The 15,188-nt window shown below is 45.4% G+C and overlaps 1 protein-coding gene across 1 annotated transcript in view; it reads left to right on the top strand.

The window, feature by feature from the left end:
- Positions 1 to 14,482, top strand: part of LOC119441544 (GTP-binding protein 10) — a 43,053-nt gene extending 28,571 nt beyond the window's left edge. The window contains exons 7-9 of the mRNA XM_037706158.2: positions 3,229 to 3,414; positions 5,581 to 5,704; positions 14,246 to 14,482. Of these exons, the coding sequence (XP_037562086.1) occupies positions 3,229 to 3,414; positions 5,581 to 5,704; positions 14,246 to 14,445 (510 nt within the window). The 3' untranslated portion in view covers positions 14,446 to 14,482. The remainder of the gene's footprint in view (positions 1 to 3,228; positions 3,415 to 5,580; positions 5,705 to 14,245) is intronic.
- The last annotated feature ends 706 nt before the right edge of the window (positions 14,483 to 15,188 follow it).

The raw sequence follows: 15,188 nt of genomic DNA, 5'->3' as shown, positions 1-15,188 counted from the left end.
TGGCTGCGTAAGACGCTGTGGCCGCTCCCCCTTACTAGAGAGTACTGCACGTTTCTAACGCGTTTGTGCTAGCGTCCCCTTAAGCGGGAGATCCGATGATTCCCTCCGGAGCTTCGCCCACTCATCATCATTCACCCCGTGGATATGCTGTGATTTTTGGTGAACCTTCCCGGGCTTTCCCGACTGTGGCTGCTGCTGTCTGGCCCAATGACGCCTGCCTTGTGTGTGGGAGACTGCGATCGCGCGAGAGCACATGAGTGCTCACCAGTTTCGAATAGGCCATGGGCGCAGAAATGAAATGGGAAAGATGTTCAACCTTACGTCGGTCTTCTGTGTCGTACTTCTCGCAACGCACATCTGTGCTCGCAATCTTTGCCTCAACAAATGTCACCTTCGTCTTTGTTACACCACTGTGTCGACGTCTCACAGTGCGCCTCCGCGTGAACTTAGAAGCATGGAAGCTTGGGCGAGCTTGAACGACTTCATGATGTGGCTGCGCAGTGCAAAAGAAATATGGTGTCAACATTCTTTTCGCGCTGTGCAGCTGCGCATAATCGCACGAACTGCTGTTTGCACCTAGGCCTAGATTGAGAACGATGGAGCTCATGAACATAAACACTGCGTCACAACAAAGTTGTGACCAGTACGGTGCACAAACATAAACATTGCATTAAATTACATGTTGCACAGACAACAACAAAGACAATTGTGCGCATTGTACTATGTTTTATAGCATTTAAGTGACCACTTCAGGAAAGCTTCAACTCGGAGAGATTGCAATATGTATGTTGGGTGTATATAATTTATAAATTTTGAGCCCTTTTTTTTTCACATCTTTGTTCACATTTGTAGCCTGTTTGGTGGAAAGCTTCAGAACTGAACACCTCACTTCAACACCGGTGTGTTATAGCATCAGCATGTTTTGCCTATGGAGCTACAAATCAAGCTCAGTTTTGTTTGAATTCTATACGTCAAAAGTTTTACACATGGTCTGTTAACAGAAAGTTAGAGCAATCTCTGAACTGTTGGGTGGTATTCATGTAGGGAAAACAAGCTTGAAGCCATCTTTCGCTGCTGCATGAGCATTCTTTGTTTTTGGTAGCCAGTGGCTTGACCACCACTTCTTTACCGTGCATATTCGCATCGTTTCCCGACAATGTAAACTGATGGCAGTGTGTAATGCGTCCAGAAGCAGATTTATGCTGTCTTTTCTAGTTCAATTCAAATACATTTACAAAAATATTTTCCCTATTTGCAAACACTTAAAAAAATTGCCTTTTGCATAGGCTCGTGCGAATATCAATTTCTTAGTTCAAAGTGAAGTTGAAGCAAATGGTAATACTGTCGAACAGAGAAAGTGATGGCACGGCAGGAACATTCCAATAATTGAGCAGGCCCAAAAATTCTATTGAAAACTGTTAACTAGTTTTTCATCTTTGTCTTGTTTGGGCATGAGCCGTGCAAAAGGCCATGTGACTTGCTTACCAAAACCAAAACTGCCGATTGTACATGTTTTAAAACTTACATTCGTTACTTTTTAGTACTTAAAGAAGTCCTAATACATATTGGAGTTCTAACAGAAGCATATATCGAATAGCATAATCGATGAATATTGTAAACTGTTGAATATTTACACAAGCTTACATTTGTGTGTTCACAGAACAGTTACTATGGTAACTAAGGCATTAAATTAAACCGTTATATATTGCACTGTCCAATATGATGTTTTAACTGCAATTGAAAGGAAGAACTGGAGCTGGGCAGGCTGTGTAATTCATAGATGAGTGAATCAGGGTTCTGCAAGCATGACCGAACAAGTTATAGAATGCAGTTGGTTTGATGTGGTAGAAAGTTGGATGTAACAACAGAATTAATAAATCTGTATGCATAGGATAAGATGTCTTTTGCATGATGCAATGCAGGACTAATTGAAGATCTCTCAAAGAGGAATTTGTCCTGCAGTGGGCTTAGATAGGCTGGCCATGATGAGGATGATGATGATCGAATGCTTGCCAATGCATACTGCATTAGCATTCGTTGATAGGTTCTGCAGAGCAGAGAAAGGACCTCTAACTCTGTATTAAAGAGGTATTGACACAAGATTTTTTTATGTATCATGTAACAATAATTTGGTAGTCCAGTTCGAATCATCCGGTGAAGGTGAATTTCAGGATTTAAATAACGAAAGTATGGGCCCATAGAAATGTATGGGCTCTGGCCGGGACGTTTGTCTGGCATTGAATTAGCTGGAGTCACACTAACAGAACTCTACTTTCATATGAATAGGAATGGCGACATTATGCTGATGATGAATGTGCAGTGACATGTACGGTGGTTGTGAAATAAGTAGGGGTATACGAATGTATTCGAATACGAATTGAATAGTCATTGTTGTTTAATTCGTATTTTATTTGAAAATTCACTCTTTGATTTTACAAAACGTTAGTTTCTTTCGAATTTAGGACTCAACAATGCATTGAAGTCTTAAAGGGAGAGAACACTTTCCCGAATGATTCTACTGCAGGAGAACTGCAGTTTTCTGCACAAAGGCACCAGTTGCTTAGCAAACACACAAGACAGATAACTTACGCTCAATAATTTCGAGTAAGCATGACTCGCTTATAGGCAGTCGATAAACGAATTTATTGTCCCAATTTGTTGTTTTACCAACCTCACTATCTTTGCATCTCTTTAAGTTTATGTGCGGATCTGTTGTATAACACTTCTTACCTTCAATGAACACAACACTGTACATTCATCTGATGACGTGTTCCATTACCTTTGTTTCATTACCACCATTGCCATGGTGCCCCAAAAATCTGAAAACAGTTTTTTATCACTTTTGAGTGCCTGAATTGTCTGGAGGTTCAACTGCAAACAGTGTTGCATAAATGTGGTGAATGTTGTATATAAGCTTTTTTTTTTCTTACCAAATGAACTGCAAACGCAGTTCTTATTCCACTTTGTTTGGAAATAGGAAAGTATTCAATATTCGGGTGCTGTTTTTCTGAAATTATTTGTATTAAGTTATATTTCGAAATTCCACTATTCGAACACCTCTAGAAATAAGCTTGCAATATGTGGGAAAAAATGTTCTGGAAGAGGCAGGCAAACTTCTCAGGTGTAGGCCTTTTCGTGGCACTTCATCGCTATTACTAATGCAAGCAGCCCCACAGCTTTTTGTCTCCTCGTTTCGTGATGACCTATTATGTTGCGACTCTGTGGCAGATCTCCCTCGCCGACCTGCCGGGCCTCATCGAAGGTGCCCACCGCAACTTTGGCTTGGGCCACAAATTTCTCAAGCACGTTGAGCGGACGAGCATGCTGCTTTTCATTGTTGACATCAACGGCTTCCGTCTTAACACGTCATCGATGCACAGGAGCGCCTACGAGACGGTCATGTCCCTGAACAAGGTCAGAGGTTCGCCCGTTTGGCTGCAACTCCTAGCGCTTCCCTCTTTTGTCTTATTTGTCTTCGCATTACTGTCATTTGTTGCACAAAGTATTAGCTCAGCCACTTCCTTTCTTTTGCTCAGAAGGCATCATTGCAAATCGAGTGCTTGAGCAACAATCATAAAAGTATCTCAGTGGTGCATTGTTACTAGTGAGTTTGTCGTGAAAATCTCTGGTGTAACTGGAACGGTTCTTGAAAATTTTTGGTGGCCAGCAGGCGTAAGCTAAAGAGTAAACTTATGTTTCAGTTAGTTTGTCCTGTTGGTGCCAGCACCAAGCCTCTTGACATCATAGGTGTGCAGTCTGCGGCCGGGAATGTTTCTCCTGGCTGCACAAGTTGATGCACAGAATTCGCAGAAGGGCTCTGGCATGCTGAGTGGGAAGCACGTGGCAGTTGAGCAGGAGATGTGGGCTGTATGAAAATGCCAACTAGGAGCGGTGCAGTCAAAGAAGCTAGAAATAGAAGTGGCAGTTATGAGTTCAGAAACTGCAGAACTGTGTCCTTCGAGAGAGGCATCTTAAGGATTACATGACACTTTTGCACCTTGGGGGAGTTGAAGAATTTTCATTTACATGCTGCAGGCTGTGCTCATATGTAGTCCTAGTACAGTAGAACCCCACTGATACGTTTTTCACGGGACCGTAAAAGAAACCCGTAAAAGCCGGGAAACACAAGAGCCGAGAAACAGGAAAAAATGAGAAAGGGGAGTAGCGTTGAACTGCATGCATTATTTTAATTCTTACATGTGAAAAAAAGTTGCAGTTTCGCCCAAAAGCCGAAGCATCAATTGCGATAGCAAATTCGTAGACAGCTATACAAAGCAAGGATAGCAGTTTTATCGTCTGTATAAACTAGTAAACATTCGCTTATTAACTATATTAACAAGCATGGTGTCAGCACCCACAGGCAAACATGAACACATCACACTCGATGAGTGCGGACACATGCTGTCAAACGCTGGCATGAGGAAGCGCCGCTGCAGAAGCGACCGAAGTGACCTTCGTGCTGTTGTCTATCGCTTCAACACAAACTGAGCGCCGAGAACACACAGCACGCACAAAGCTACGAGCTGCCGATGCACCTACACTGCCTAGACTCTGCCCCCAATGCAGATCGCTTTCAAGATACGGCCCGTGCGACCACGCGCCGCCACGCAGTACGCAGTTGATGCCATAGTACATGTCAGAGTACAGTACAACGCCGCCCACTATCCCTCCCCCCTCACTCCCTCGGCAGTGCCTTGAGCGCAATGGCAAGAAGACGCGCTTCCTCCCTGCTTTTCTTTCTTGCGCGCATGAGATTTAGACGCGGCCGTCGGCTCCCCTCGCACGCTTTCACTCGCACATACAGCATACGGCGCGCAGCGGCAACATTATCGCCCTTGGATTTTATACGGAACATCTATGAGCCAAAACCAATTTTAGGGCCACAACGCGTCATAGACACCATCTTTAGATAGCAAATACGGATCTCAAGGGCCATATTTTTGCTGGCGGAAATCGAAAATACGTCATAGTTGTCACCCCCCGGCACTTTGGGCGGCCAATGGCATCGTCAAGCCACCAAGCCAGGCAACATGAAAAGTCAAAATGGCCGCTCGGGCCAGCGCGGGGTGGCAGTTCACAACGTATGATGCGGGAACGGTCCCCAGTTGCGATGCAACAGCAGGGTTACCAATGCATTAGGTTCTATTGGAGCTGGCCGGGACCAGCCAAAAAGGACGTAACACCTGGGAAAACGCAGCACCTGGGAACGTAACAGTGGGGTTCTACTGTACTTACTGGGCATTTCAGTTTGCACAGCAATCTCTTTGCATGTTGTTGAACATAATTTAGTTGATATAAAACTTGAATCATGTCATCCTTTGTTTTTTGTTCTTTGAACTAAAGTGAAAATCAGTGTATACTACTTATTAAACTAATTTATCTTCTTTTAGTGGAACATTGGTCTGTTTCTTTAAACACAAACTGTGTTTAGATAGGACTATCACATCATTTTAGGTTATGATTGCACTGTATGTTTGTAATGGACAGCATACTTACACTGTGCAGGCTCTTGCACAGTTGAGATGTGTCCATGGTGTGTGTATCCCACTTTTTTCACACCACCATTTATTACGCTTTCAGGAACTGGAAATGTACAAAGAAGACCTCCTCACTAAGCCAGCCATTTTGGCTGTGAATAAAATGGACACTGAGGGGGCTATGGAAAAGTACGAAGAGCTTTTGGAGCAGCTTGAAAAACAAGACAGTGAGTTTTCTTTTGGCTCTTTCGCTTGTTTTTGTGTTGGTCTGAGGCCAAGCTTTCTTCGCCAATGCAAAGGTCGCCTACTATCTCTTTGAGACGCATGTTTGTCACGTGAGAACTTTGGTGGAAGGTTTAGATGCTGTGGTCGGTAGTGGTGCTGTCTTGCGTTTCTCTGCAGTCTGCACTGACAGTTTCGGGGTGCGCTTATTGCCAAAGTATGTTGTGCATCTCGCGTGAAAGTGTGCAATTTCGTCTTGCTGGCTCACCGCAGCTTCACTTAGACTAACTCCCACAGTGCATGGGATATGCATCGTTTTAGAGCAAATAGTATTGGGCCTCCATGGAGTAAATGAGTGGAGAAGGAAGTGCAGGTTTGTTGGAGCTGTTGTCATGCCATCGTCACACTGTCATCACTCAGTTGCCGTCATGCCAGCAACTTCCTCACACTATCCGAATTCCATTGATGTTGTGCCATCTGGAGGATGCTGCCATCATCGTCACACCGTCATCTCCGTCGTTGTCATTCTATTGTTGTCACAGTATCATTGTCGTGCCGTCACTGTAACGCTGTAATGCCATGTACGGTCGCCGATGGATTTCTCAGACTCCAAAAATTCGCACTTGATGGATATTCTGGACTCATAGATTCTCATAGAGCTAATGCATTTTCGCGACCGATTTTTCGGGCTAAATTTAGGCCCCAAAGTTCGGCCTTCCCGGCGAAATCGCTCGTTCCGAGACACGCTGCCTGATCTTAGATTTTCCGCTGGCTTGACCAGGCTCGACTTTGAGTAGCCTTCTCTATAGCCTCCAAAGTTGGGAGCCACACACTATCAGTAGAGAGTGCGCACCATCCTCCTGTCTCAGAGGCCATGCCCGCTCTCCTTCGGTTGCAATGCTGCTCTGTTAGATATGGGCACCCAGTAGTGAAACTTCGTAGGCCAACATTAGCACCTTAACACAGAGCCTAGCGGATGGAGAAAACAGTTTTTAGTAGGACGTACTTCGATATCACTGTCAGCCAATTCACCGCTCATCTTGAGATGTCCAGCATCTGACCTGATTGGGCGCTGGCATGCTAGAACAAAGGAGCACTCCTCAGGACACGCCTGTGGGAACGGTCCCACAGTTGCGACGCAACAGCGGGGTTACCAATGCATTAGGTTCTATCGGAGCTGTGCCGGGACCGGCCAAAAACGACGTAACAGCCGGGAAAACGCAGCACCTGGGAACGTAACAGCGGGGTTCTGCTGTACTTGCTGGGCATTTCATATTGCACAGCAATCTCTTTGCATGTTGTTGAACATAATTTAGTGGTTGGCCAAACACGCTGGGCGGGATCAAGTGTTCATACAGGTGTGCGTCTGTCATCGTTCAAGATTTCGTACCATTCTTGTGGCATGCCTGTTGGACAGCGGCAGCATATTTTCGTAGGACACTCAAATTGCCGCAGCACCTCCCGTGCTAGCGCTGGTTACCTGTAACCATGCTTTATTAAAGGGCTCTTACACAGATTTGAACATTTTAACAAACAACCGGAGCAGGTAGAGGAGATAGTTTCAGTAATATCTGCCGAATTTTGTGACACTGCTTGTTGTCGAGAGTTCTTGAAAAAAAAAAACTGCACATTCTGTTTAGCTCTGGTGATGTTCTCCTTGATGGCCTGAGGTGGCATCGGGCGCATTTTCTTGATGTCCCAATGTTTTATGCACTGATCGATAAGTCATCGCAGTATAGTAAGCTAGGTCGATAATGGTCAGCTGATGTATCAGCATCTTATTATTTATAAGGTCGAGCATAAGGCGGTATAATATTAAGGAACATTGTTAGTTGCAGCTTTTTCAAGGGCTGCCATAAGTTCCACTGTGTGCTTTCATCCTTGGTGAAATATCAAACACTCGCAGCACTTCTCTTTGCCTTTGATCTTGACACTACGTCGTCTCGAGCAAATTTATTTGTGTTTTCCGGGCTGCCGTCATTTACAGTAGAACCTCATTCATACGTTCTGAAGAAAAAACTCTCTATACAGTAAAATCTACAATCCCAAGTCACTAAAAATTGTAGGAATGACTAGACAGCAAGAAGGTACGAGATGCGAGGGTATTTGTTTCCTACTGAATATGTCTGTAATCTTCTGTTGGTGCGGTATCGGACCTTATGAGAGGAAGAGCTCCTTGTCGACACACAGCAGACCTCTTTCTGCATTTGTGTTGTCTTTGGCACGAAAGGCACCGTGTCTAGTCCCAGTAAGAGCTTTGGTGAAGTTAGCCTGTGGCCGCCTGCCTGGCTTTGTCTTAATTTTTGGGGGGGCGATCTTGCTTCGTTACCTTTAACCTCTGCTACAATCTCAGCCATTCTCTTTGGCTCGCATGTCGAGACATTGTTGTCCACCAAGACAAACTCTGAATGGGCCTTCGGCACTGGTGTATCAGAACTCCACTTCAATTACGTCTTTAGGAGTGAGATCAAGAAGTTTGTTATTACCACTGGGCTGCAATTCTTTGGCTGGCAGGACACACCGCAAACTGCATCTTTTAAAGCAATTCTTTGCTGCTTCACGCATTACACTCTCCCAAGATTCTCTGAGATAGTGCATTGCATCCAACAGTGTGAGCTTCCCAGGGTCCTCAGGCCAGGACAGACGAGCAAGGAAGCAATGCACAATGCACTCCCTATACATGCATTTCACATTTTATTGCGATAGAAATTATATGGACGCTCCAAGCGGATTTCTGCCGTTGGCGTCGCCGTGAGGTTTTGTATAAAGTCCAAGGGCGATAAAATGGTCACCGCGTGCCATATGCTGTATGTGCAAGGGACGCGCAACAGCACATAAAGCGCGCGAGGGACGTGCGCTTTCACATAGGGCAAACACACGGCGGAGAGCAAACGCGACGTCTCCGTCGCGCAATAGGCTGTGGGGGGATGGAAGCAAGTGAGGGGGGGCACCGTTGTGCTCCGGAACCAATTGCGCATTTAGCGACCCGGCGCAAGGGGATCTGGTGATTCAATCTCGTGCGCGAAAGGGGGAAGGCAGCGTGGGAGGGAGGCGGTGCGGCTTCTACTCAAGTGCGCACTTGTACTTTGGCGTTGCTGCGAGCGGTCGCGCGCACCGTATCTTGAAAGCGATCTCCACATGGCTCTTACCTTTGTATGCTCTGTGCTTCTGCTGCTCAGTTTCCATTAAAGCGATAGATCGCACAAACCTTCACTCGCCGCTGCTCCCGCACTTGCTCACGCCAGCGTTTTGACAGTGGTTGTCTGCGGTCATCGAATGTGATCTATTCATGTTTGCTTGTGCGTGCTGACACCATGCTTGTTAATTCAGTTAGTAAGTGAATGTGTCCAAGTTTATGCAGCCAATGTAACTACTATCCTTACTTCGTATAGCTCTCTACTAATTTGCTATCGCAATTAATGCTTCGCCTTTCAGGCAAAACTGCAACTTTTTTTGTTAATGCCTGCATCCAGAGGTAGCAACTGGCTTGTTGTGTGATGGCAGGAGGAACGCAACACAAAGATTGCAGAAGAATGACATGTCTTTCGGATGAGCTGTGCAGTTCTCCCTTTTGCACCACAGTTTTCCACCAAATATTGCTGTTTCTTACTGGGCGAGATGGTTCATACTTATTACAGTGCAATGGGATGCAAAATAAAGCGATGACCAGGACAGGACACTCTTTCCTGTGTGGTTCTCGTTTTATTTCGTGTCCCATTACACTTCTAAGTCATGGGTTCTCAAAGTGGGTTCCGCAGGCCCCTGCTCGGGGTTCCGCGAGCCACTGATAAATTTTCCCTGGTCCCGCTCTCGACAAGTGTCTAAAACGGCGAACACGAGGTGCGCTTGATCCAAAGAACCTCCAATACCCATGCCCGAGTGTCAAAAAGCACATCACAGTGCGTAACAGCAACGCGCGAACTGCGCAATAAATACGCAAGCAGCTTGTAGCCACCCAACCTCTGAGAACGGGCAACGCGCCTAAGCTTTCGCACTTGAATCTCGGAGGCCGTAACTTACCACCATGCGCCTTTCTCCTATTTGTAGATAGGGTAGGTGCCGATAGCGTGCGCACTGACCTATACGTTGGAGGAAAAATTAAAAAAAAAAAAACGCGGAGCACCGCAAACGCGCGCCGCAGAAGAGCAAGAACGGCGTAGCGTCCAACCGAAACGAAGCGGCGCAGTCCGCATCGCCGTGGTCCTCAGCGGCAATCGTACGCGGCACGTGACTGACAGCAACGCCGAAGCACTTCGTGCCTAATTGTGCCTTTAAAGCCTTTATTCTTGCGTTTATCGCCGCGCGTAACACCGCGTTGGCGGCTAGCCGCGTGCCTCCGTAAGTGCGTAGTCGCTATCTCTGATCGCGTCGATAACCACCAATAACCACCACAGTTTCGTCCGCAGCGGTTGCGGCAAATAGTAGTTTCGTTTTCACTCGATGCGCGCGTCGGCTGCGTGCCTTCACAACTGCGTAGTCGCCTCCGATGGCAGCGTCGATAGCGACCGCAGTTTCGTCCGCACTTCTTGCAGTGAAAGGTAGTTTCGGTTTCACTCGATGCGTCTGTCAGCCGCCTGCCTTCTGAACCGTAAAGTGGCCGTCCATGATCGCGTCGATAGCGGCCGCGGTTTCGTCCACACTTCTTGCAGCGAACGGTAGTTTCGTTTTGACTTGGCGCGTGCATCAGCCGCCTGCCTTCTGAACCGCAAGGTCGCCGTCCATGATCGTGTCGATATATAGCGGCCGCGGTTTCGTCAACAGCGGTTGCGGCAAGCAGTAGTTTCGCTTTTACTCAGTGCAAAGCTGTCGAAGTTAAAAAGCACCGGCTACATCGCGATGGACGGACAATTTGTTGGCGAGCAGCTGAGTGGCGAAAAAATAATCGGGATGTGCGCCCGTTGGTGCAAAGCGCGTCTCAGATGAAAACGCGCGCCGCGAAGGATGTCGCGAGGCCTTCGCCGCTGCTAGCGCTAATCAGTCATGAGATAAAGAGAATTTCAGCTTCCGCACTGGTCTTGTGCTAAATAGAAACAAGATTTGACGATTCATTGAGTAAATAAAAGCGTGTTGACGTAGTGCAGCATTTGTTTGTTTTCTTGATACCCTCGATAATTCGGTTAAATCGGGGGAGGGGGGGGGTTCCTTGGCACTTTATGGAGCTTAGCAGGGTTCCCTGGGATGAACGTACCTGAGAACCCCTGTTCTAAGTCCATCGAGGTTTTGAAAAAACTGCTCATGTCGCACATAATCCATGCCTTCGTGTTATGCTTGTGGATGTTCCGCAAGCATGATGGTTTCTTCGCTTTTCCAATCACCCACAGCTTGTTTACATTGCTACCATCTTCAGTGCAGCAAAAAAAGTACCAAAATGCGATCTTTGCTGATCTTACCATTAGCACACAACTCTTCCTTCATGCTTAGCAACTTGCTAGGCTGGACCTTGAAGAAAAGGCCAAGCTCATGTGCATTTCACACGTCACACCAGTCATAAGCATTGATCATGCTGGGGAGCAGTGCCATTCAAGTTCTCAACATCAGCCGGATTCAGGCTCACTGCCTTACCCTTTACCTGCCGATAGACAATGTCTAATTTATTTATTTATTTATTTACTTATATATACTGCAATACCAAAACAAATTCTAGCAGGGTGGCTTAATACAATGAAGAGTATTACAAGGAGTTAGCAGGAAGAGCAAACAAACAAAAAACAGTTAAAACGTATACATAAGCAAAACCAGGATGAGACGAGGAAACAGAATTACAAATTCTACAAATAGAGCCATGCAATGAACAACTTTAAATCACGACACAAGAAATCATTAGATACGCAAGGCAAACGTTTGAAGAGGTGGCAGCAAAAAAAGCGTGAATTCTGAAATCATGTTTAGACTATGGTTGTTCGAAAACTGCTTGTCCGACTGTTCAATGCAGTGAAGTCGTGGTGCTAGCAAGACATCGGCAATTTCCAAAGCTTTTTCTAGGAGAATGCTACCATGAAAGATTACACCGGAAGCTCTCGCTTGTTTGAACCACTTGATCAGTGCTTCTTCAAGTTCCCGTGCCAGGCTCCATTGGCTTGTTTTGTCCTGGCACCAAACACTGAAGCATTCGCAGCAGTTTCTTTGCGCTTTGAAATGATCATGTTGACTTTTGATGCCAGCATTTCAAGCTCTCTGCCAATGTCTATGTGCTTTCTCTCCAAGTTCTGGTCGACGACCGCTAGTGCTATGTTTTTTTTTTCCCCTTGCTATCGTGAAATGAATTTTAAAAAATCACCCGTAACATGTAGCATGATTCTACTTCTTGAGCTTGATTACTCTCCGAGGCGTACATTATTTGCACAAGAAATCAAACTGTATGTATAGTTGTACTAATTAACAAAGTCTCACTAATTAACTTTTAATCTAGTTATGTTATGGCAAACATTGTAATTAATGAATTGTAGCCGTCGACATTGAAAGTCATATCCACTTCGAACGAATTGTGAGGATGGCACCAGTTTCGAGATATGCATTCCCAAAGTTTCCAACTAAAGGCATTGGTTGGTGTTTGAGTAATTTTTTAGATTGAATGTTCCAGAGGAGTGGGCAGCACGTGGCAACCCTCCCTGAACAGCTGCTTTACTGCAGCTTCCGGCAGGCGGCAACACAAGCTTATATGCTAGTGCCATCTCGGCAGTAGGTTGGATCCTACCGTAAAAACCGGACTATAAGTCGACCCCCCAACTAACCAATTCTAAAAATGAAAAAAATCTTTTTCAATGGCAAAAGTACCGAAAGACACCCTTACCTTTAAACAAATGCGACTCAGCCGGTTGCACAATGGTTACAGTATTTGTTAAAATGCTGCTCCTTGCCGTGATGATAAGGTGCTGGCATACACGTGGGTCGATGGTCGCACGATACGAAGCCCACGGCAACCTAGCGGGTTGCCGTGGGCTTCCACATACTCAGTCGCCTTTTTCTTGAAGGCGACAGTGAATTGCCGTCGGCTTCCGCTCGTTTTGAAACAAAATGTGAAAAAGCAGCCTGAATGCGATGGTGAAGGCGGCTGTTTATTTCATCTGCCCATTGTTGCAAGACTTCCGTAGTTTTTCCGCCAATGTCCGGTATATAAGACGAGGGTCGACTTTTCGCAATGGTTTTTTGAAAAAAGTTCAACCTATATTCCGGTTTTTACGGTAAGTGAAAGCAACTTTGATTTTTTTTTCTTAGAAACCAGGTCATTAACTGTACTAAGTGTTACATTCAGTGATGTAGGCATTAAAATGTGGTCTTTCTGCGAAATTTGAGCAAGAGTGGCACAGCGCAAAATATTTTCTTGAAAAAATTTAGGCGAAATATGAACGTCCCTGTAGTAAGTGGTTATGGCTTAAAGGGCCCCTCCCCTCACTTTGCTTCGTCCTTGTAAACAGACAAGCCCATTGCATAGATCATGCACTAGCGATCGTGTCTGGAAAGTATCAAACTGCTACATGGCGCAGCTGATATTTGAAATGAAGGCTCAAGCGCGCTTCCTCTCTGGAGAGCTGCGCTTTCTGCCGGAAAACCAAGGCCACACACATACATTCCTCCATGTAAGAAGCAGTGCCTCCAACGTCACTAATTATGGCACATGAATTCGGTAAATCATCCTATGCAAAGCACGCAACTAGAGTGTACTAGATTTGGGGAGTGGGTCCAACGCAGGCTCCCTGCTGAGGCTTCTTTTATTGAAAGTTGGTGGCGCTAACGTCTCTTTCTCCTGAATGAGCGGCCTCGCGCGCCGGCCGGACGCTTGTCGTGTTGCAGACCCTACCGCAGGTGCATGGAGCTTTTACAGGCGGATACTCGGTGGCGGCAGCATTGATATTATTCCCCACCGATGTATTGTAAATAAAATGGAAAAAGAGCGGCGGAAAGAATGCAAATGACACAACAACGACGGTGTGTCAAGCAGACGACAGCTACTCAGCCCATGAGCTCGCCTCAGCCAATGAGCGCTGCCGAAACAGCCAGAGCCAACGTTTATTGGCCAGAGATTCAGAATAAAGCGACGGCAGCGACGCCACAATTTCAACGTTTGTTGCAAACATAGCACGGTCCCTCGGCTCTGGTATGGCACACTACAGAGAAGGAATGTCGCCTACGAGACACTAGTTGAGGCAAACAAAGAATGTGTCGCAGTGAAGCTTGCCTCCTGGCAGCATAGCACTGCAACATTTCAATGCCTCCTGTTTCCTCTAATAATTAGCTAATTAAAGAAATTTCTTGTGGTAAAACGCTCTCCCTAGACTGTTTTACAAATTCCAATGTATAAGTACAATTTACAATGGGGCCATTGATGAAGGGCTCTTTAAGTGCGCAGTACACTCGTTAGGTTTTTTTGCCAGCAGTCAGGTGGGGGATTTCTCTCCACTTTGAACACAGCGCCACTACAGTGTAAGCAGGTGCATGATAACAGGAGTGCACTTTTATGTAATTTATGCACCGGCAATCTCTTCTGTGAAGTGCCGTTACTACGCTGCAAAAGGAAATTCTAACTCCTTTTTTTTTATGCATTTCAGCATCCTCATTGCACGAAGACATCAGGCCATCAACCCTCATGCGCTTTGATGAAGTCATACCCATTATAGCGCGAGATGCCAAGAACACCCTCCAAGTCAAGCAGAAAATTCGCACATTTATTGATATTTATATTGAGCAACATAGGAAAGCGGAAGACGTTTCGTTCGGACAGAGAACAGAAGGTCAAGTTTTGATCTAATCGTGTACATGTAGAAATAAACCTTTTGTTTGTATTATTTGGCACTGCTGTGAGAAATAGGCTTGTACATATCTTGATCACAGCACTAACACGGGAGTGCGTGGGTTCTTATAGTATCAGCGCATTCTGACAGCCAGGTACCGAGAATGCCATACAGGTGTACTGGGCACAACTGCATTTCCTTCAAGCATGGCAGGGGTCCAAAATAAATATGTATAAGTAAAATAAGGATTCCACATCTGAACTGGTTCAATACTAAGATGATGTGGTGTGGCGGAAATATTCTGTCACCTGCTGTATTAGTTGTGTGCAACAAAAAGTGTAAGAATTGCTGCAACTGGTTTATGCAAGCTTCCCTCTATTTTATTATTAGATTTTTTTTAGTTTGTTCCTTCAATAAAGTATTTTGGTATCCTTTGTCTGGATCAGGAAACCCGGCCTGGCAAACAACAGGCAAGCACTTCAATAACACCAGGCGCATGATAATGGCGTATTCTTATTGCACAAGTACTGGCAGCTTCTGCGAACAAACGTTACAGAGTGTGTCAATAGTACACAAAGCAATGCACTCTTGTGTTCACCGTCATCAAGATCATAGTCAGCTGCCATAATTCAGCATGACCGCCTGCAGTGGAAGTAATCACTGACACATTTTATTTATTAATTTATTGGCTAGCTATAAATATTAATTTTGTAGCTAGCCATTTTATTTATTTATTTTTATTTATTCGTTGATATTACAA

Source organism: Dermacentor silvarum, chromosome 2 (genome assembly GCF_013339745.2).
Source record: "Dermacentor silvarum isolate Dsil-2018 chromosome 2, BIME_Dsil_1.4, whole genome shotgun sequence".
In the NCBI taxonomy this organism is placed as follows: Eukaryota; Metazoa; Arthropoda; class Arachnida; order Ixodida; family Ixodidae; genus Dermacentor; species Dermacentor silvarum.
This window is presented reverse-complemented; position numbering and strand designations above follow the sequence as displayed.